This window comes from Heterodontus francisci, chromosome 37 (genome assembly GCF_036365525.1).
Source record: "Heterodontus francisci isolate sHetFra1 chromosome 37, sHetFra1.hap1, whole genome shotgun sequence".
Taxonomy (NCBI): domain Eukaryota; kingdom Metazoa; phylum Chordata; class Chondrichthyes; order Heterodontiformes; family Heterodontidae; genus Heterodontus; species Heterodontus francisci.
In genome coordinates, this window is record NC_090407.1 from 3,332,205 (window position 1) to 3,356,555 (window position 24,351).

At 41.8% G+C, this 24,351-nt stretch overlaps 1 protein-coding gene across 1 annotated transcript in view; it reads left to right on the top strand.

The window, feature by feature from the left end:
- Positions 1-24,351, top strand: part of lrrc47 (leucine rich repeat containing 47) — a 33,653-nt gene that overhangs the window by 3,498 nt on the left and 5,804 nt on the right. Inside the window, exons 2-7 of the mRNA XM_068016763.1 lie at positions 85-112; positions 336-791; positions 4,197-4,313; positions 13,390-13,505; positions 15,245-15,347; positions 17,308-17,397. Of these exons, the coding sequence (XP_067872864.1) occupies positions 85-112; positions 336-791; positions 4,197-4,313; positions 13,390-13,505; positions 15,245-15,347; positions 17,308-17,397 (910 nt within the window). The remainder of the gene's footprint in view (positions 1-84; positions 113-335; positions 792-4,196; positions 4,314-13,389; positions 13,506-15,244; positions 15,348-17,307; positions 17,398-24,351) is intronic.

Consider the following 24,351-nt stretch of genomic DNA (forward strand, 5'->3'; position numbering starts at 1 on the left):
TTCTCTCCACTTATCGATTGAGCTGCTACTTCAGCCACTTTCCCACTGCTTTCTGGAACCCTCTTTCCTCCCTGCCTTCAATAGCTGCTTTCAGCTCTTTTTCTTCAACCATGCCTTTTGAACTCCCTGAATGCTCCCATTTTGCTTTCCTCGTCCTGCTTGGTCCCCATTTTATTCACTGCCCTGCAAAGCACTTTTAGATATATTTCCAGAGCGCTACACAACTGCAAACTGTGACTGGCTATACTGGAGATGTTCCATAGTGTCATCCAGAAATATATATCTTTTCAGTGTGCAAGAATCACTAAGTGTTCTTCTCTTTCTCTCTGTTCTAGACTCTGGATCTATCCAACAACAAGCTCTCTGAGATTCCTTGTGAGCTTGCTGACTGTCCCAAATTGAAAGAAATAAACTTCAAAGGAAACAATTTAAAAGATAAACGACTAGAAAAAATGGTGAATGGATGCCAGACCAAATCCATCTTGGACTATCTGAAATCGGGGGGCCGTGGCAAGGGGAAAGGGAAAATGGACGGTGCAGAGAAAACTGACAACAGGGATAAAGCAAGGAAGAAAAAGAAGGCTCTGAAGAAAAATGATGAAGAATCAGATGGGATGGAGGACTTGAACAAATTAGTGGTGCGAGTACTGCATGTTTCGGAAAGTCCTTCCACTGTGCTAGTGACAGTTACTCCCAATATCAAGGATGTGAGGCCTTATATTGTCTGTTGCATTGTGGAAGGAATGAACCTGAGACCAGGAAATGCATTGAAACGATTCCTTGTTGCTCAGGTAATTCTTTTAAGCTCATGTTCTGACAATTTGATTTTGAAACCATTGTCTTACACAAGTTATTGGCATGTCCAGGCTTAGCTATTTCTGAGCCATTGAGCTGTTGGGCATTACAAATATATATCTCTCTACTTTTGATCTACCACATTTTCACACACGCGAATGTCAATTTTCTAATAGCAAATCCCACCAGAGTAATTTTCAACAAGTATTTCATAAAGCCACTTCTGTCCTTCGTCCTACAGCATGGAGTCTCAACAAAGTCAAGTTACAAAAATCTGCTTTGTCTATTCCAGTATAATAGTCATTTATGGCCCATTGAGTCCATGCTGGCTCTCTGTGGAGCAATCAGTCAGTCCCATTCTCCCCATAGCCCTGCAAGTTTATTTCCCTCAAGTGCCCATCCAATTTCCTTTTGAACTTATTCATCATCTCCGCTTCCACCACCCTTGTAGGCAGCGGGTTCCAGGTCATTACCACTCACTGTGTTAAAACGAAACCTTCAATCTGTGTCCCTAGTCCTTGTGCCAACAATTAATGGGAACAAGTTTCCTTGTCTAACTTATCATAATCTTGTACATCTCTATCAAATCTCTCTCGATCTCCTTTGCTCCAAGGAGAACAACCCCAGCTTTTCCAACCTAACCTTTATACTAAAATACCCCATTCCTGGAACCATTCTGATAAATCTCCCTTGCACCTTCTCGAGGACCCCTCACCATCCTTCCTAAAGTATGTTGACCAGAACTGGATGCAGTACTCAGTTGAAGCCTAACCAGAGCTTTATAAAGGATCAGCATAACTTCCTGCTTTTGTACTCAGTACGTCTATTTACAAAGCCCAAGATCCCATATCCTTTGCTAACCTTCTCAGTATGTTCTGCGCACACTTTATAATTGAGCTATTAAGTTATATTGCTTCTCCTATCCTTTCTGCCAAAATGCATCACCTCATACTTGTCAGTATTAAATTCCATCTGCCACTTGTCTGCCCATTCTGATAACCTATCTATGTCCTGTGACATAATCTGTGAAGCACACATTACTACATTATACTCGTACTGTTATAGTGATAAACTCTGAATTATGATTTGAGTGTTAATTCTTCAGAATACTTGTGTATCAGCAATAGGAAGTGTCAGTGTTTGTGACCTGCCTCAGGTGAGAAAAGGGTCCAAGCAAAAAGCTTTTCCTCAAGCTCTATATTGCATGCATGCTAAACAGCGGAAGCAGCTTGCTACAGGCAGAGCTAAGCAATCCCACAACCAACGGATCAGATCAAGGCTGTGCAGTCCTACCACATCCAGTCGTGAATGGTAGTGGACAATTAACTCACTGGAGGAGGAGGCTCCACAGACATCCTGAACCTCAATGATGGGGGAGCCCAGCACTTTAGTGCAAAAGACAAGGCTGAAACATTTGCAACCATCTTCAGCCATAAGTGCCGAATGGATGATCCGTCTCCGCCTCCACCTGAGGTCCTCGGTATCTCTGATGCCAGTCTTCAGCCAATTCGATTCACTCAAGAAACAGCTGAGCACACTGGATATAGCAAAGACTATGGGCCCTGACAACATCCTGGCTGTCATATTGAAGTCTTGTGCTCCAGAACTAGCAGTGCCGCTAGTCAAGCTGTTCCAGCACAGCTACAATAATGGCATCTACTCGATAATGTGGAAAATTGCCCAGGGTATGTCCTGTCCACAAGAGCAGGACAAATCCAATACAGCCAATTACCATCCTATTAGTCTACTCTATTATCAGCAAAGTGATGGAAGGTGTCATCAACCGTGCTATCAAGCAGCACTTACTCAGCAGTAGCCTGATGTTGGAGCCATACCTACCACAAAGGAAGATGGTTCTGGTTGTTGGAGGCCACTCCTCTTAGTCCCAGGACATCACTGCAGGAGTTCATCAGGGTAGTGTCCTAGGCCCAGACATCTTCGGCTGCTTCATCAATGACCTTCCCTCCATCATACGGTCAGAAGAGGAGATATTTTCTGGTCATTGAACCAGGTTTCAGTCCCATTCACAGCTCCTCAGATACTGAAGCAGTCCAATTCTGCATTCAGCAAGATCAGGACAACATCCAGGCTTGGATTGATGTGTGGCGCAAATGTTATTTGCCACCTAAGTGCCAGACAATGACAGTCTCCAACAAGAGAGATTCTAATCATCTCCCCTTGACATGCAACGGCATTACCATCACTGAATCCCCCATACTGGGGTTACCATTGACCAGAAACGTAACTGGACCGGCCATATAAATACTGTGGCTACAAGAGAAGGTCAGAGGCTGGGAATTCTGTGGCGAGTAACTCAACTCCTGATTCCCCAAAGCCTGTACACCATCTACAAGGCACAAGTCGGGTGTGTGATGGAATACTCTCCATCTGCCTGGATGATTGCAACTCCAACAACACTCAAGGGGTGGCGCAGTGGTTAGCACTGCAGCCTCACAGCTCGAGTGACCCGGGTTGAGTTCTGGGTACTGCCTGTGCAGAGTTTGCAAGTTCTCCCTGTGACGGCGTGGGTTTCCGCCGGGTGTTCCGGTTTCCTCCCACAGCCAAAGACTTGCAGGTTGATAGGTAAATTGGCCATTGTAAATTGTCCCTAGTGTAGGTAGGTGGTAGGAGAATTGAAGGAAGGTGAGGATGTGGTAGGGAATATGGGATTAATGTAGGATTAGTATAAATGGGCGGTTGATGGTCAGCACAGACTCGGTGTGCCGAAGAAGTTCAACACGATCCAGGACAAAGCAGCCTGCTTGAATGGCACTGCATCCACCACCTTAAACATTCACTCCCAACATCACCGATACACCATGGCTGCAGTGAATACCATTTACAAGATACACTGCAGCAACTTGCCAAGGTTTCTTCGACAGCACCTTCCAAACCTGCGATCGCTACCACCTAGAAGGACAAGGACAGCAGAAGCATGGGAACACCACTACCTGCAAGTTCCCCTCCAAGTCACACACCATCCTGACTTGGAAATAGATCGCCGTTCCTTCACTGTCGTTGGGTCAAAATCCTGGAACTCCCTTCCTAACAGCACTGTGGGTGTACCTACTCCAGATGGACTACAGCAAGTCAAGAAGGCAGCTCACCACCACCTTCTCAAGGGCAATTAGGGATGGGCAATAAATGCTGGCCTAGCCAGTGGCATTCACATCCCATGAATGAATAATAAAAAAAAATTACATATTCGGAGAAGAAAATACTTGAGAATGATCAGAACAATTCCTTCAGACTTCACGTCATTTCATCTATTTTCTTTTCCATACTTTCTAGTTTGTGGGGGAAATGATTTGCCTGCCCATGTCTCTTCCCTTCCATCCTACATGACGATATCAAACTTCTGCTCTACGGCTTGACTAACAGTTGTTATTTTCTTTTCCCAGACCAAATTACATGATGATGACTGTCAGAGGAGAACATTAGCGACCATTGCAACACATGATCTACACTTGGTGAAGGGACCTTTGCTGTATGATGCCAGACCCTCCCATTCCTTGAAGGTAAAGTGCATAGACTTGTAAATGTTAAAGCAGTAAGTTAGTGTTCATTAGCAGAAATAATTAAGCAAGTACAGTTGGCTCTGTCTGTAGAAATGTGCTTATGCACCATAAAAAACTTAAGTGCCTATTAAAAAGATGTTCCCTGAGGTTTTATATTGTAAATAAAGTATGGTGTATCACAGTATTACAATGGGAACTTTTGTAATACTTGGATATGATTGGGATAACCCAATCAAGCTGTACGTGCAGATGAAGCAGATTACTCTGGTCCAATTATTGACTCATGCTTTACCCGTTCCAATTGTATGCAGCTTCAAACCCCATCTTGATCTACCCAGAACAAGAATCTGTTTGGGCCAGGACAAGATTTCATATATTGGTTCAGTATCTAGTTCTGCTTCTGCTTGCTGTAATTTTTAAATATATAAATGAACATTTGAAAAAAAGTATTTTACTAAAACTCATGCAGTAGAGGTAGGTGAATTATATTTGTAAGTTATAACATGGGCAAGCAACTGAAGCTTACCAAACCAGTCACAGGTGGAGTCCTGGGAGAACCTTAACAAAATGCTGTTTAGTTGAGGGGATTAGGAAGACAATTATCCTTGTGACTCTTGCTGTGGCACTAGGACTTGTGTGACACCAAAACTGCAGTAGCCACATGCAATTCAAATGCACAGCAGTGTTGAAGGAGAGTTAACAGAGTAAGGGCAACGATGAATAGCCATACATTTCTATCTATGGTAAGGTTTTCTTTTTACAAAAGTCAGAATTTAGATAAATTTTCAGTTTAAAACCTCCATGTCAGACGCAGCACCTTTATAATAGTCACATCAACCAGCGAATCTCCCTTTGCCAGGCTCCCAGTAATTTCCCATTTTTCTCCATCACTCAAGACTGTACTGAGGATACTGTTCTGTCCAATATACTTTGCCATAAAATAGCTTTAACCAACTAGTGAATAAGCCAATATCTGTCAGTTTAGGAGACTTTATCTAGATGTGATTGATATACGTTCGCCTGTTTATGACGTGCACTTACTGATGCAACTTAAGGAGATCCAAGGCCACTCCTAAGACCAGTAAAATGCTGAAATTGCAGCTTTCATGAATCAAAATATCAAGTAATCGCCCTCAGTCCTTGCTCCTATCATCTACAACAGAGTTGTCCAACATACGGCCCGCGGGCCAGGATCCAGCCCGCCAAAGGTTTCCATCCAGCCCAGGGATCTGTTTCAAAGATGAGAAGTTTTCCATTGTTGCCTTTTTTCAGACCGACTTTTTGAAAATGGTCAAGCTGTCAGTTTCACAGCTGACAGGTGCTGACATTGGGAACAGCGAATTCCCAACTTCGGACAGATTCGGGTTTTCCAGCGGGTTCCGACTGCCCGCTGGAAAACCCCGAATCTGTCCGAAGTTGAGAAGCCCTTGTTCCTGATGTCAGCACCTGTCAGCTGTGAAACTAACACGATTTTATTAAAAACTGACCAACCACAAAACTGCTGTGCTGAGCGCTCCCTCTCTCTGCAACTGTCAGAGGGGTTGGGAGGTGGGGAAGGGAGGGGGGGGAGGACAAACTGAAAGAGCAAGGGGAATGGAGGGGGGTGGGGAACGGAGTGAGAGTCGGGAGACAGAGTGGGGGGGGACGGAGCGGGAGAGGGGGTGGGGGGACAGGGACAGAGGGAGAAAGGGGGCAGGCGGGAACACAATGAGGACGACACGGGGGGGGGGGGGGGGGAACAACACAGAGGGGGGAACACAGAGTGAGCGAGAGACAGAGGGCGAGAGAGAGAGAGATCCTGTCAGATGGACATCTATCCGGAATGTTCCACATAGCTACATGTGTGCGGGCAAACATTGACTGCTTGTGCAAGCAAAAATATGCTAGGTATCTCACTAAATCAGTGTTCAACATAGTGATGAGAAAGTAAGTCAATAAATTAATCTTCTCATTTAAAGCTTCTTCACAAAAATGCACATTTGTTGTTTTGATTAATTGTAAGATAACTTTTTAATGCCTTTATCTTTGATATTTTGTCACCAGCCCTCTATGTAAGACAAAAATTGTAATGTGGCCCCCCCCACGCTAAAAGGTTGGACAACCCTGATCAAGGTTTAAAAACCTGAACTTGAATCACCTAATTAATCACTTCTTGATTTGCTGGGTCTAATTGTGCTGTGTTTTCAGTTTGGTTTCTCAGTTGCAAAGTTTAAAGGTACTCTAATGGATAGGCAGATTGATAGCATTTCAATCATAAAGTTTCTAAATTTTTGTTTTTAAAAACAGAAATTCTACATATGCTGAACTGTGCCATGGAAGATCAGTTGGTACATGTTAGCTTACACGTTGTTAAAATCAACTAGCATTCCTTTGTCTACTGTTTTAGCAAAATAAATGACAACACTTTTTCAACCATTCTGACTTATTTATCAATCACTTTCAGCTTTTTGTTTGGGGCCCCATTACTGTAGGGGATACTGGAGTTAGGGAAATTAAGTAATTGGGAGGGCATTAACTTTTTAATTAATTTGTGAAGGCTCTTACTGAAATAGATGTCACCCTAAACTCAGTCACCTGAAGCTTACATTGTAAATGTTGTAAATTATGAATGAGTTGGTCTCTGGTATTTTATTTTTGTCTATGTGGAAAGTTTAACGATAACATGATACACCAGATTGCCAGATAAGTAGCTTGGTCATGTTCAAGTCTTCAGTTAATTTGCAAGTAGTGTGCTGCTTCTGTACTTAACCATATTCATTAGATTCACTTGTACCACCAATACCCTCATTGTTGTAAATATGTTAGAAAAGTGGAATTCATCAAGTCGCACTGATAGAAGAGAACTCCTGACAACTCTGGGTAAATACACCATGAGACTAATACTGTAAAAAGGAAATAGATATGGTCTTGTTATTAATCAGCAATACATTACATGTAATGAGACCTTAAATAATGATATAGTGGTTCAAGTGCAGCGTGAAGTTCAGTTAAGGTCACAAACTAGAGGGAATTTAAGTAAAGGTTGATATATGTCATCAGTAAAGTGATGGAAGGTGTCATCGACAGTGCTATCAAGCAGCACTTGCTTAGCAATAACCTGCTCAGTGACGTTCGGTTTGGGTTCCGCTAGGGCCACTCAGCTCCTGACCTCATTGCAGCCTTGGTTTAAACATGGACAAAAGAGCTGAACTCAAGAAGTGAGGTGAGAGTGACTGCCCTTGACATCAAGGCAGCATTTGACTGAGTTTGGCATCAAGGAGCCCTAGCAAAACTGAAGTCAGTGGGAATCGGGGAAAACTCTCCACTGGTTGGAGTCATACCTAGCACAGAGGAAGATGGTTGTGGTTGTTGGAGGTCAATCATCTCAGCTCCAGGACATCACTGTGGGAGTTCCTCAGGGTAGAGGCCTGCTACCCGACATGAACCCGACGGGACCCGACGACGTGTCGGGGTCGGGTCGGGCCCATCTTCAGGTTACGGCTTTCAGGTTACGGCTTTCAGGCTCGGGTCGGGCCGGGCCGGACACACGTGGTAAGTGCTCTGCTGGTAAGTATTGAAATTAGAAAACTTACCTGAGCTGGGAGTCTGGGACGAAACAGAGTCTGCGCAGTGAGCAAGTGACATCACTATGACATCATCCCGCATGTGTTGTAGCCTCTTGCAGGATTGGTGTCAGGAAGGTAAGTAAATGGATGGTCGGCTCGAGTCTGGACGGGTTTGGGTCGGGACGGACTCGGCAAAATTGGAGGGACTCGAGCTGGATCGGTCTCCGGTCCGCTGTGGCTCAGTCGGGTTCGGGTCGGGTTTTTTTTCCTGACTTGAGCAGGCCTCTACCTCAGGGTAGTGTCCTAGGCCCAGTGATCTTCAGCTGCTTCATCAATGACCTTCCTTCAATCATAAGGTCAGAAATGGAGATATTCGCACAATGTTCAGCACCATTTGCAACTCCTGAGATACTGAAGCAGTCCGTGTAGAAATGCAGCAAGACCTGGACAATATCCAGGCTTGGGCTGATAAGTAGCAAGTAACATTTGCGCCACACAGTGCCAGGCAATGACTATCTCCAACAAGAGAGAATCTAACCATCTCCGCTTTTGACATTCAGTGGTATTCCGATCGCTGAATCCCCCACTATCAACATCCTGGAGGTTACCATTGATCAGAAACTGAATTGGGGTAGCCATATAAATACTTTGGCTACAAGAGCAGGTCAGAGGCTAGGAGTCCTGCGGCGAGTAACTCACCTCCTGACTTCCCAAAGCCTGTCCACCATCTACAAGGCACAAGTCAGGAGTGTGTTGGAATACTCTCCACTTGCCTGGGTGGGTGCAGCACCAACAACACAAGAAGCTGGACACCATCCAGGACAAAGCAGCCCGCTTGATTGGCACCCCATCCGCAAACATTCACTCCCTCCACCACCGATGCACAGTGGCAGCAGTGTGCACCATCTACAAGATGCACTGCAGTAACGCACCAAAGCTCCTTAGACAGCACCTTCCAAATCCACGACCTCTACCAACTAGAAGGACAAGGGCAGCAAATGCATGGGAACACCATCACCTGCAAGTTCCCCTCCAAGCCACACACCATCCTGAGTTGGAACTATATTGCCGTTCCTTCACTGTCGCTGGGTCAAAATCCTGGAACTCCCTTCCTAACAGCACTGTGGGTGTACCTACCCCACATGGACTGCAGCGGTTCAAGAAGACAGCTCACCACCACCTTCTCAAGGGCAATTAAGGATGGGCAATAAATGCTACCCTACCCAGCGACGCTCACATTCCATGAATTAATTTTTAAATAATTGTCGACCATGAGAAGGTACTTGTTGCAACGGCTAAGATTTTGATGAGGTAGTTGCTGAGGTTGAGGGGGTAGTAAACAATGAGAACTCCCTAGCCTGGTAGGATATTGTACCCCCACTGCTGTGCTGACTAGGATCATAGGAAATAGGAGCAGGTGTAGGCCATTCAGCCCATCGAGCCTGCTCTGCCATTCAAACAGATCATGGCTGATCATCTATCTCTACTCCATTTTTCCCCACTATCCCCATATCCCTTGATGTCGTTAGTATTCAGAAATCTGTCGATTTCTATTTTGAACATGCTCAATGATTGAGCTTCCACAGCCCTCTGAGGTCGAGAATTCCACAGATTCACCACCCTCTGAGTGAAGAAATTCCTCCTCATCTCAGTCTTAAATGGCCTGCCCCTTATTCTGAGACTGTGTCCCTTTGTTCTAGACTCACCAGCCAGAGGAAACATCCTATCCACATCTGCCCTGTCATGCCCTGTAAGAATTTTGTAAGTTTCAATGAGATCACCTCTTTCTTCGAAACTCTAGAGAATGCAGGCCCAGTTTTTGCATTCTGTCCTGACAAGACAATCCTGTCATCCCAGGGATTAGTCTGGTGAGCCTCCGTTGCACTCCCTCTAAGTCATGTATATCCTTCCTTAGATAAGGAGACTAAAACTGTACACAATACTCCAGGTGCAGTCTCACCAAGACTTTTACAGTTGAAACAATACGTCTTTTCTCTGGTACTCAAATCCCCTTGCAATGAAGGTCAACATACCATTTGCCTTCCTAATTGCTTGCTGCACCTACATGCTAGCTTTTAGTGTCTCATGAACAAGGACACTCAGGTCTCTTTGGACATCAACACTTCCCAACCTCTCACTATTTAAGAAATCTTCTGCCTTTCTTCACACTTATTCACATTATATTGCATCTGCCATGTTCTTGCCCACTCATTTAGCCTTTCCAAATCCCTTTAAGTCTCCTTGCATCCTCCTCACAACTTATCTAGCTTTGTGTCATCTGCAAATTTGGAAATATTACATTTAGTCCCCATATCCAAATCATTGATATAGATTGTGAACAGCTGTGGCCCCAGCACTGATCCTTGTGGTACCCCACCAGTAACAGCCTGTCATCCTGAGAATGACCCATTTATTCCTACTCTCTGCTTTCTGTCTGTTAGCCAATTCTCAATCCATACCAGTATATTACCTACCCCCAATCCCATGTGCTCTAATTTTATTTACTAACCTGTGTGGGATCTTATCAAAAGCCTTCTGAAAATCCAAATGCACCACATCCACTGACTCTCCTGTATCTATGCTACAAGTAACATCCTCAAAAAACATCAACAGGTTTGTCTAACATGATTTCCCTTTCACAAATCCGTGTTGACTCTGCCCAATCATATCATTATTTTCCAAGTGTCCGATTATCTCATTGTTTATAATAGATTCTAACATTTTCTCTACTACTGGCATCAAACTAGCAGGTCTGTAGTTCTCCGTTTTCTCTCTTGCTCCCTTCTTAAATAGTGGGGTTACATTTGCTACTTTCCAGTCTGCAGGAACCCTTCCAGAATATAGAATTTTAAAAGATAACCACCAATGCATCTACTATCTCTAAAGCCACCTCCTTCAATACTCTGGGATGCAGCTCAGCTGATCCAGGGGATTTATCAACTTTCAATCCAATTAATTTTTTGAGTACTACCTCTTTATTGATACTAATTGCTTTACTGACTGAGGTCAGTTAACTTACCATAGACCAAAAATCAAACTTAGAAACCTTCCTAGATCATACGGCTCGGTTCCACAAATGTCATAACTCAGAACTTTCCTTCTTCCTTACACCCCTTCTTTAAACTCCGTACACAGCATCAGCGATTACATTGTTTCTTTTCCCCATGAATTGTATTTAAACCATTATTGGCTATGTCATGTTACTAGGTTCAGATTGTTCCTTTGAGTGATTGCTAAAAGTTGCCTTTCCAACACAAATGGACTCCAGCACTTGTGGCAGCATAGACTTTCTTAATATAGATAGATTGTTTTTGTGTCTTTACTGACATTGCTAAGCTTTATGGAGCTGCTTCACTTATCCATTATTCATAATGATAACCCTGTCAAAATGGTTCTTGAAATGTTTTAATTGTCTAAAGTCCTTCACCTGAGGGAGGATTAATACAGTGATTAGTAATATGTGGACAGGTATCTTTTGTGTTCTAGTATAAGGGGAACTTTGGCACTGTTTGATATTTACTGTTTGTGGTCCAGTACTTGAGGTCAAAGCACAACTAAGGTTTCATATAAAAACAAGAAATGCTGGAAATACTCAGCAGGTCTGGCAGCATCTGTGGAGAGAGAAACAGAGTTAATATTTCAATTTAGTATACTGTATTCACTGATCACAATGTGGTCTACTCTACATCGGGGAGACCAAACGCAGATTGGCCGACCGTTTTGCGGAACACCTCTGCTCAGTCCGAAAGCATGACCCTGAGCTTCCGGTTGCTGGCCATTTCAACACACACCCCTGCTTTCATGCCCACATATCTGTCCTGGGATTGCTGCAGTGTTCCAGTGAACATCAGTGCAAGCTCGAGGAACAGCATCTCATTTACCGGTTAGGCACGCTATAGCCTGCTGGACTGAACATTGAGTTCAATAATTTCAGAGCCTGACTGGGCCCCCTTTTTTATTTTCAGCTATTTTTTCTTTTTTTTTTATTTATTTTATTTCATTTTGTTTCTTCATTTTTTTACCATGTGCCTACCCACTGCTTTTTTTGTCATGTTTGTGCTTTGGACCAGGTTGTTCTATTTTTCTGTCAATGCACTAACGCTTTGTCTTTCACCACACCATTAACATACCATTTGCCTTTGCTCCATGACCTTCTGGTCAGTTATTCTCTGTGATCTTGTCCTATCAACACCTCTTTGGTTATCTCTTGCCCCATTCCCGCTTTATTTGCTTAAACCTATTACATTTCTAGCCTCTGCCAGTTCTGATGCCGGGTCACTGACCTGAAATGTTAACTCTTTTTCTCTCCACAGATGCTGAGTATTTCCGGCATTTCTTGTTTTTGTTTCAGATTTCCAGCATCTGCAGTATTTTGCTTTTATTTTAAGGCTTAAGATAAAGCTTGAGAAGGACATAAGACAAAGATCAAAGTAATACATTGGAAGAAAGCTGATTTTAAGGGGATGGGAATGGAATTAGGGAAAGCATATTAAAAGAAGGTGGGCAAGAGATAGCAAAGGCACTATTACATTTATATAAAAGTTATTTAGAAAAGGGTATAGTGAAGTGCAAAGAACTATCGACCAGTTAGCTCAATAGTGGTCAGAAAGATAATGGAATCCTTATTTAAAATGTAATAGAAACAAATCTAGAAACTGAAAATATAATCAGCATGATTTCAAAAGAGAAGATCATGCTTGACCAATTTAATGAATTCTTTGAAAAAGGATGAACGGTAGAAAGGCAGGTTGAAGGAGGGCATTCCAGAGCATTGGGCCTTGGCAGCTGAAGGCACAGCCACCAATGGTGGGACGATGGAAATTGAAAAAAATCATCTCCTAGGTGGAGAGAGCCCTGTCTGATTTAGAATTATGTGTCTGTTTTTAATGCAAGTCTGTGTGTTTTACAGGGCTTATCATTAATGCTGTGGAATGTAATCATTTCTGCGCAATACAGCAAATTGTCTTGTACAACAGGTTCATTTGCTGGTTTCTTTAGAATGGTCTTGTCCTGCTTTCAAACTGAGCACTTTTTCCTTTATTTACTATCTAGAAGTCTGATTCTTTTTTTAAAAAAATCGAGTTATTAAAGACTTATTGTAAGTTTTTTTTAACTTATTGTACTATTATTATTAATGTTGAAGAGAGTAAAGCAAAAATTACACTTGTATTTCAGTGACTAAAAATACTTCTCCAGCAGTTATTGTATCCATATTGGTATTTTTCTTAAATAGTTTTTTTTGTCAAGTACAAATAAACCAAAAATCAGAAAATTAAAGCAGATGAAAAAATCAACAGTAATGTACTGTACTTGGAAACAGTGGTTCTAACTATAAGCTGTGTTGAATTGAGTTCAGTTATTGTCACCAACTAAGCAATGAAATATTTTATTGTAGTTGGTTCCTGTGATATGAAATGACATTTTCTTATATTGAGGTACCCACAGCAGTGCTCCATTCTGCTTTTTACACTAAGAACATTCCAGCTTTATGAAGACTTTCAATTCTCAGGCAGTTCCATTTATACTTTTAGATTACTCCACTTGGAAGAAAAGAGATAAGGGCGGCTGATCTGGTGCGACAATTACAGATGGAAGCTGATGAGCAAAGAAAACAGAAGAAACGTCAAAATATTTCTGGGCTTCACAAGTCAGTAACGCGCAAACGCTTTTTATTGATTGTGCTTCAGCATTTCTGTGTCATTGTTACAGTTCTCAAATATATATCCATCATGCGGGTACTTATTTTTCACTTGAAGTAATTCCAGAAACCATTGCCCCACATTCCTCTGGCAGCCTCTTAGGGGTGGACCTGGGGCAGAGTGGGACTCCTGAATGTAACGCTGGTTGATTCTGCTTAATCCATTTTTGGATAAACTATCTGTTTATTTTTCACCTTCTGGCATCATTAATTCTGTGCTGGATATTATCCCACAGATTCCATGCAGCTTCTGGTTTCTCACCCAAATGGCAATTCTCATAAAAATATTCACCCATGGGATCATCCGAGCCATGCCTGATCCTATTCCCAGCTAATATTCAAGTACATAACTTCCAGTAGGGGCTGATGGATGGCATTCAGGAGCAGGAACTCTTTACTCCTGGAGGCTGAGGTCAATTGAAGCACCACCCCAGACCGAGAGCTAATTCAAGGCTTACTTAGTCTGTATTATGCAGCTCCTGACTAGATAAATACAGTGAGAATGGTTGAATTGAAATTGAGAGTTTTAAATATGTTCATTGGGGTGAATCCATATTGATTGATATTCTGTGTTAGTATTACTCAAGGTTAGAACTAGGTCCCCAATATCTTGAACAATTTGTTTACTGTTGCCTCAACGTAAAAAAAGAAACCACCAGCAACCTCCTACTGCTTTATTTTATATAAAAAGATGACATCTTAAAGTGTAAGTGATGCAACATGCCTATTGCAAATCCATATGTCAGAGCTTTGTGGGCAAAAAATGATTCCTTTTGAATTTGTGTGGCACTATTTTGTAAGATAGACTTGTACTTGATGATTCTGCCATGTGTATTGCTGTTTACCAGAACATGTATCTGAAATTGGTAAGGATCCAGTCTGTCTGTCTCTGCTATTTACTGTACACATCCTCCCTAGTTCATCTTGCAATCAGAATAACAACAAGCTAGCCAAAAGTTACCAGTTTCTATTCACCCCTCAACCCCAACACTGAAAGTGCTGACAGTTTTCGTGTTTGAGTTTCATGCACCACAGCAACCCTTTATTACAGTATTCATGTAGTCACTGTCCATCTGTGAACGTAGATACTAACAGGCACATTTATTACTCACTATCTTTTGGTGTGAATGCTTAACACACTCGCACCAGATCCCTACCAGCATTGCTTTATGATGGGCATCAAACTGTTGTTAAAACAAGTGAGTTGATTCTTGCCTTAAGCTAATACTAGCAGGAAGTTGAATTGAACATGTTAAGCAGTCATGCTAAAAGATGGTAAATCATAAAATCTATCCTTCAGTATTAGGCTATTGTATTATGGAAAACATTACAATGAAGTTCATCTTGCTTCATCCAATGCCCATGCTTGGAATTCCTAATCGGGTTTAGGTAACAGTTTAAAGAAATGTGGTTACATTAAAATGGTAATGACTTTGGTCCATTCTAAGAATTTAATGTAATTAAATTATACCATATGAAATATGTAAGTAATAACTTACCAGCACATTAGAATGTGTGAAGGAAAAAGATCAATTCACAAGTAAAACTGTTATTGAAAATAAAGGGACATTAATGTAAAATTGCAACATTATAACAAGGTGAGTGTGTGCACTGTATGGTGCAGAGAAATTAATATCCTGGTCGCAGACTACTCATGACTTTTATCTATACTGGTCTCTGTTTTCCAGGTATCTCCAGTTACTTAACGGAAAAGAAAATTTTCCTTGTTTAGTTGATGCTGAGGATCATGTAATTTCATTCCCACCAATCACAAACAGTGATAAAACAAAGGTAGGTTTCCTAGGAATCAATTTAACAATTAGCCATAGCTCTATGCAACGGGAGATTAAGGATGAGTCATAGTTGAGTTTTCCTTTTGAGAGTACTTTTCCACAGGCTTCCACAGGTTATAGAAAAAGCTTTGACAAGTAGCACACATGGAAAGCAAACTTTAATGACTGTTCGCATTAAATATACTTCAGTGTTCTTGTGCGTAGGTTTGTCATGAAATGGAGAATATAGGAGTGGTGAGCAGTGGATTAGATAATTTTATTCTGGAACCTAAGTTCAAATCCAACCTATCTTGATGTAAGCCTAACTGTTAGTTTGTAACGAGCCTACATGAAATGATTTTGGATAATTTCAATCTGTTTGGATGGAATTGGACCTACAGCACAAAACTACTAGTCTGGCACCATTGACAGTCTCACTCAGATGTCAGAATGGCTGATGCAGGAAATGATTGTGGCTGGGGCACGTTGTTTGGGTTATGGAGAGCATGCTGCAGCTGACCTGTGCTCCTCGATGCTGACACAGGATCTCTGAAATGGGAAGTGTTCTCTTCCCAAGCACCTAATGCCGCTCAACTTGATTGGCATAAGGAAAATAATGGAACAAAAGAGTTGTTTTATGTCCACTTGTAAAGATGTTAACCCATCCCGGGGTATAGAAGTACTGATGAAGCAGAACTTACTATTCTCTACAATCTTCTGCTCATATTGTTTTTAATGGAATGAGATAATGTTACAAAATCCTCCTTTTCTCACCAATTTGCTCCCCTTCATTCCTGAAGACGCTATTGCCTTCCTGTGATGTGTTTTAACAGACTTTAGTCACCCTCTGGTACCGCAACCCAGTGATTGTTCAAGTATGTGCTTTGAGAGTGTCAGCAGGTTGTTTGAGTGTGAAGGTGCATTGCATCCCAGCTTAGCTCTCTAATGTCCCCATACATTCACTTCCAATGGGTTTTACCACATAGTAATAAGGAGTAGAAAGCCTGGCCGATAAGTTTTCCTATTCTATTATTTGGGCATTGAGACCAGTTTTTACTCCTCTATCACCACCCTGTGGAGAGGGGTTAACTCCGTGCAGCTTGGCAATTGAACCTGGCTACTTCCTTGTCTATCTGATTTACTGTGTATTGCTAATAAGCTTTTGGGAGAACCAAGGAAGTTTTTGTTTTTAATTTAATTTTGTGAAAAATTAGTGTGAATAAATAGGGTCAACTGTGGCTCCAGTAGCACCCTCACCTCTGAGTCAGAAGGTTGTGGGTTCATGTCCCACTCCAGGACTTGAGCAAAACAAATCAAGGCTGACACTCCAGTGCAGTACTGAAGGAGTGCTGCACTGTTGGAGCTGTCAAAGTTTGGATGAGACGTTAAACCAAGGCCCCATCTGCCCCCTCAAGTGGATGTAAAAGATCCCATTGCACTATTTGAAATATAAACAAGGGAGTTCTCCCCAGTTCCCTGGCCAATATTTATCCCTCAATCAACATAACTAAAACAGATTATCTGGTCATTATCACATTGCTGTTTGTGGGATCTTGCTGTGTGCAAATTGGCTGCTGTATTTCCTACGTTACAGCAGTGACTACACTTCAAAAGTGTTTCATTGGCTGTAAAACACTTTGGGATGTCCTGAGGTCGTGAAAGAGGCTATATAAAGGCATGTCTTTTTTTACCTTTTGGAAACAGTGCGTGAAGGCAAGCTACTGCACTGTTCAGTGCTTTAAGAGTAAAGGGCAGGTGGTTTTGAGATCCCTAATTACTACAGAGTGCAGATATGTGATTGGCGCTGGTTGTTTATTTTTCAAAACAAAAAGAATAGAAAAAACATAGCAAGTCAATCAACATCTGTAAAAAAACAAACACATTAACATTTTGGGTGCAAAAGCTTCCCTCAGAACTTTTTTCCACCTTGTAGAGTTTTATTTTTCACATTGATCTATAACATTTCATTTTGTTTTTAGATTAGAAAAAACACCAGTCAGCTTTTCTTGGAAGTAACCAGTTCCATGAACCTGCAGGCCTGCAAAAACGTGATGGACCGCCTGATTGTGGTCAGTAACTTTAAACCTCCTCCTAGATTTATATGTAGCTAATGGTGCTTATTGTTTGTTTTGTTTTGTTTGTCCTGTAGCTACTGGTTACATGTTAAGTCTATACTTATCCTTACTCACATGTTAACCATGTGTTTTAAACGGACTAGGGATTATTGCTAGCAACACATTGAATCTATACTTATCATTAGTCATAATTTACAGTATGGATTCCTTAGTTTAGGAGATTTTGCTAAGCATGGTTTCAATGTTTCCCTTAAAATTTACTTGTGCACAGCCAGTTTTCTCAGTACGCAGTCTTTAAAAAAATGTTTTGTATGGCTGTACATACGTGTTATTTATCGTAGTACTAAGCCTGCAGGTACTTTGCAGTCTGCTGTGTAGCCAAGCAACTTAGCAGGAATATTGCATGGTTTCAAAAGCAGGATATTGGGTTTTTCCCTACCAGAAATCTCTCTCCTTTTGTGTGAGTTTAGACAATGAATAGATACTTTTACAGTGTAGGAATGCAGCCATTGGCAGACACTCAGTTCTCCTTCTGGCTGAGTTTTAACTATCTGGGGTTCAGGATGCTAACGGCACAGTTGACCCACTAAGATACTACGTCTGATAAAGACAGGAGCCAATCCTGCATGTCAGCTCTTATCAGATAACCCTCCAATGAATGCGATGAAGGAATGAGCACAATTAAATCATTTTGCAGCACAACCAATGGGTTTGTCCTCTCCAATATATGTTTGAAATGTAGTTTAGACTTGGATATCTTTCATAAAATGACTAATGGATAACTGTACACTCGTTCGTGGTGAAATGTCATGAACGAACAAAAGTCCTTAGCGATGACATTCGAGCAGCTCCTGCATATAATCAGCCTCCCATCATAGAATACTGGATGTCTTTATTACACCAAAGAATTCAACCCTTTTATTGTAGTTTTAACCTATTGCTAATAAGTATTGTATGTAGGTTTTGAACAGTAAAAGGGCTTTGTTCAGTCAGATTGTCTCGTGGGTAATTATGTAAGTATTAGACCACCATGTTCTGTTAACCACACATTAGCATGAAATAATAGTAGGCAAGTCTCTAAAAAAAATTCCATCTCATGTTGTTTCTCTGTATCGGGTACCAGGCTCATTAAAGTGAAAGGACTGATGTATTTCTTAGGCCCCGATGGTGCACAGTAGGAGAGAATTCATATATGGTGCATTCATGCTGCACAAGTTTGATATTGTACAAAGCCGGAACCACTTTGCAGTGATGCAAATTGTGGATTGTAAACCTGATTCTAAACTGAACTGGAATGAGACTGCCTTCTGCAGGAGATTTCACTGCTTTGCTTCGATGTCAGATCCAGTTTCAGGCTGTATGTATACCATAGCTGCAGCATCAGTGCTGCTGTAGTTTAAATGCACCCATAGTGGTTGGCATGATGTCATTCCAGAAAGACCACAACACCAGCAAAATTTGACCCACTGATGTTCTGTGATTAAATTTTCTAATAAGCTGCTCCATGTTTTTGCAGCTTAGTAATTATGGTTTGTCTTTGCTGGTGCAACATCCTAGCTGGGAGGAACTTGTTAAGTTCTAACGTTTATTGATTCAGTCTTCAGCTTGTCAGCAGAATCTTCAAAATAAATAAACTTGTTAAATTTGAAAACAACAGGTGGGCTTGGGTGGTGCAGTGACTGACAGCACTGCCCCTTCAATTCTAAAACCTGGATTTGAATTAAGCCCAGACTGGGTGTATATCTCTCCTCTCTGGTGCCTTTAAGGGTCATACATGATATGAGTTTGGCAACCTCAGTCCAGTGCCTGATGGGTATTCGTTCCCAGCATATGACTGTCCACAATTTGGCAATAATTTGGCAGCACTTCTGAGAGAGGCCTTAACAATGTCTGCTATTGGAAGTAAATCATTTACACTAGTATAGTAAGTTGGATTTGATGTATTTTGGTCAGAGTAGTGTATTTTTTTCCTCAATCTGAACTTGGTGTAGCTGACCTAGATGTTCTTGACACTGGCAGTGGATGCCCAAAATAATAAAGTGCTCCATTCCAAAAAATCAACTTGTCTAACCTCGATCAGCATTTAAAAAAAAGAAAATTGATCTGCTTATTTTCATTTATAAATTCTGAAACTTCAATCTTCCCTCACCTCTTTCCATCAATGAAGTTCGGTTAGCAAGAGCTGAAGTCAGACATTTTATGTGGTATTCTCTCTCCAGCAAGATCACTAAGCAGTGTTGAGAACTGGGCAGCAAACTCAATAGATGATGTTTGTTGGAGAAAAGAGTCTGAAAAATAAAATTGAAGATTCAGCAAAGTGTTGATGCTTCTTTAGAGCTTTTATCACAGTAGATTCTTTGACGGCAGTACCTATATACTTTCTAAAACATCACTTGCCATTTTCAATGTATTTAACTGTCTTTTATGGATAGTAAATAGTCTAATGCAAGTTCGGTAGAATTTGTGTAAGAATACATTTAGGCTTGGATATAGGAATTATTTATAAACTGATAATTTGAACTATTGTAAGAGGCCATATTCTGTACGACATTGTTGTCCTGTACATTTTGTATTGAGCACTATGCCCTTTGTAACACTAAAACCAGAGCAATGTGTTTTATTAACATCTGACAGTAGAAACCTGTTAAAGGGGTCATGCTTTTGTTAAGCTAGCTGTCCCCTTTATGTACAAAAAAAAACTTGAGGTGCCCGTGGAAGCCTTCTCTTGAACAATAGTCCATTGACTGGTGTGTGTGGTATGTCATGGAAGATTGATGAAAACAAACTTCATAAAACAATGCACCTGATTTAATAGTATGTTTTAATATTCACAAACGCAATTGCTTACTGTACTGCACTGCCACCAATGGTGGCCCTGATTTCAGCAGCATGGCAAAATAAATGAGATGCCACCTGGAGGTGAGATGTGAAACCAGTACAGTACATGCCTACCATTATTGAATTGCAGGGAAGCAGGTAATTCATGGAGATCCACCAACCAGTGAACTGAGATGTTTATCCATGGCATGGTTGAGAGGATGGTTTCAATGCACTCTCCCACTTAAAAGTGCAGTAAGTATGGTCTCTTTGGGATTGAGTTAACTCCATGATGATGTGTCAGATGAATGAAGATTGGAAACAAGCCAGTGCTCCATGGCAGACTCAGTAATCCAATACTTAGGCTAGACGACTTCACACTATTCCAGGGCACTATTGATGAGCAACTTGGCTTATTAGTGGGTCCTGGAAATGTCAGCCTGTCACGAGGGCTAGGATTCTTCCCACTTGGCTCCAGATAATCCTGCAAGCAAGTGTCCTAACAGGAATGATGGTTTGGTAGCTTCACTATTTACTGTTGTCATCCTTGCACCTGCATTCCTCGGACTTTGGAAATTGATGTCGGAACTGAGTATGCGCTCTCTGTATTGGACAAACAGACAGCTTAATGGATTTCTCACCCTTGTTTGGAGAATCTTAAGCATATGACAGATACTACCCCACGGACAGTAATAAGCGTTGATTGTTGGAAGAATCATGGAATTTTATAGAATAGAAGGAGGTCATTAGGTCCATTGTGTCTGTGCTGATTCTATAAAACAGCAGTCCACTTTGCCGTGTTCCACCTAGTCCCATTGCATTCCTTGTTTGTTCCTATCCTTTCAAATTTTTGTTTTCCAATGAGTGTACATGTTTTCTGGATATCAGTGTCTCAATCTGCCCACATAGAAACTTAGAAAATAGGAGCAGGAGTAGGCCATTCGGCGCTTCGAGCCTGCTCCACCATTCATTATGATCATGGCTGAGCATCCAACTCAGTAGCCTGTTCCATCTTTCGCCCCATACCCTTTGATCCCTTTAGACCCAAGAGCTATATCTAACTCCTTTTTGAAAACATACAATGTTTTGGCCTCAACTGCTTTCTGTGATAGCGAATTCCACAGGTTCACCACTCTGGGTGAAGAAATTTCCCCTCATCTCAGTCCTGAAAGGTTTAGCCCGTATCCTTAGACTATGACCCCTGGTCCTGGACTCCCCCACCATCGGGAACATTCTTCCTGCATCTACCCTGTCAAGTCCTGTTAGAATTTTATAGGTTTCTATGAGATCCCCCCCTCACTTCTGAACTCCAGCGAATATAATCCTAACTGACTCAATCTCTCCTCATATGTCAGTCCCACCATCCCAGGAATCAGTCTGGTAAACCTTCACTGGACTCCCTCTATAGCAAGAACATCCTTCCTCAGATAAGGAGACCAAAACTGTACACAATATTCCAGGTGTGGCCTCACTAAGACCCTGTATAATTGCAGCAAGACATCCCTGCTTCTGTACTCTAATCGTCTCGCTTTGAAGGCCAACATACCATTTGCCTTTTTTAACTGCCTGTTGCACCTGCATGCTTACCTTCAGCGACTGGTGTACGAGAACACCCAGGTCTCGCTGCATATTCCCCTCGCTCAGTTTATAGCCGTTCAGATAATCTGCCTTCCTGTTTTTGCTACCAAAGTGGATAACCTCACATTTATCCACATTATACTGCTTCTGCCATGCCCACTCACTCAACTTGTCCAAATCACCCTGAAGCCTCTCTGCATCCTCCTTACAACTCACCCTCCTACCCAGTTTTGTGTCATCTGCAAATTTGGAGATATTACATTTAGTTCCCTCATCTAAATCATGAATATATATTGTGAATAGCTGGGGTCCTGGCGCCGATCCCTACGGTACCCCACTAGTCACTGCCTGCCATTCTGAAAAAGACCCATTTATCCCTACTCTTTGTTTCCTGTCCGCCAACCAATTTTCTATCCATCGCAATACACTACCCCCAATCCCATGTGCTTTAATTTTACATGCTAATCTCTTATGTGGGACTTTGTCGAAAGCCTTCTGAAAGTCCAAATAAACCACATCCACTGGCTCCCCCTCATCAACTCTACTAGTTACATCCTCAAAGAATTCTAGTAGATTTGTCAAGCATGATTTCCTTTTCGTAAATCCTCTGCCCGATTCTACCACTGTTCTTTAAGTGCTCTGCTATAAAATCTTTGATAGTGGACTCCAGAATTCTCCCCACTACCAACATCAGGCTGACTGGTCTGTAATTCCCTGCTTTCTCTCTGCCTCCCTTTTTAAATAGTGGGGTTACCTTAGCTACCCTCCAATCTGTAGGAACTGTTCCAGAGTCTATAGAATCTTGGAAGATGACCACCAATGCATCCAATATTTCTAGGGCCACTTCCTTAAGTACTCTGGGATGCATACCATCAGGCCCTGGGGATTTATCGGCCTTCAATTCCATCAATTTCCCCAACACCATTTCTCTACTAATACTGATTTCTTTCAGTTTCTCTCTGTCACTAAGCCCAGTGTTCCTCAACATTTCTGGTATGATATTTGTGTCTTCCTTTGTGAAGACAGAAACAAAGTATGCATTTAGTTGGTCAGCCATTTCTTTATTCCCCATAATAAATTCCCCTGTTTCTGACTGTAAGGGACCTACATTTGTCTTCAATCTTTTTCTCTTCACATACCTCTAGAAACTTTTACAGTCAGTTTTTATGTTCCCCGCAAGCTTGCTGTCGTACTCTATTTTCCCCTTCTTAATCAATCCCTTGGTCCTCCTTTGCTTAATTCTAAACTGCTCCCAGTCCTCAGGTCTGTTGTTTTTCCTGGCAAATTTATATGCCTCTTCCTTGGATCTAATGCTATCTCTAATTTCCCTTGTAAGCCATGGTTTGGCTACTTTTCCCGTTTTACTTTTGTGCCAGACAGGGATAAACAATTGTTGAAGTTCATCCATGCGCTGTTTAAATGTTTGCCATTGCCTATCCACCGTCATCCCTTTAAGTAACGTTTCCCAATCCGTCATGGCCAACTGGCGCCTCATACCTTCGTAGTTTCCTTTACTAAGATTCAGGACCCTTGTCTCAGAATCAACTATGTCACTCTGCATCTTGATGAAAAATTCGATCATATTATGGTCGCTCGTCCCCAAGGGGTCTCGCACCACTAGTTGGTCAATTATTCCTCTTTCATTACACAATACCAGTCTAGGATGGCCTGTTCTCTAGTTGGTTCCTCAACGTATTGGTCCAGAAAACCATCCCATATACACTCCAAGAATTCCTCCTCTATGGTATTGTGACTAATTTGATTTGCCCAATCTATATGCAGATTAACAGAATTACAGATGTTCCTTTATCGCATGCATCTCTAATTTTCTGTTTAACGCCATTCCCAACATCACCACTACAGTTTGGGGGTCTATATACAACCCCCACTAACATTTTTTGCCCCTTAGTGTTTCTCAGCTCTACCCATACAGATTCCACATCGTCAGAGCTAATATCTTTCCTCACTATTGTGTTACTTTCCTCTTTAACTAGCAATGCAACTCCACCGCCTTTTGCTTTTTGTCAGTCCTTCCTAAATACTGAAAATCCTTGGATGTTTATTTCCCATTCCTGGTCACCTTGCAGCCATGTCTCCGTAATCCCGACTATATCATACCCGTTTACATCTATTTGCGCGATTAATTCATCCACTTTATTGCGAATGCTCTGTGTGTTAAGGCACAAAGCCTTCAGGCTTGTCTTTTTAACATTACCTGTCCCCTTCCCACTATTTTTCACTATAGCCCTGTTTGATTCTGACCCTTGATTTCTCTGCCTATCACTTTTCTTATTCCCCTTACTGTCTTTTGTTCTTGTCTTTGATCCCCCCTCCTCTGACTCCTTGCAAAGGTTCCCATCCCCTTGCCATTTTAGTTTAAACCCTCCCCAACCACTCTAGCAAATACTCCCCTTAGGACATCAGTTCCGGTCCTGCCCAGGTGTAACCCGTCCAGTTTTTACTGGTCCCACCTCCCCCAGAACTGGTCCCAATGTCCCAGGAATCTAAAACCCTCCACCTCACACCATCTCTTCAGCCACGTATTCTTCAGAT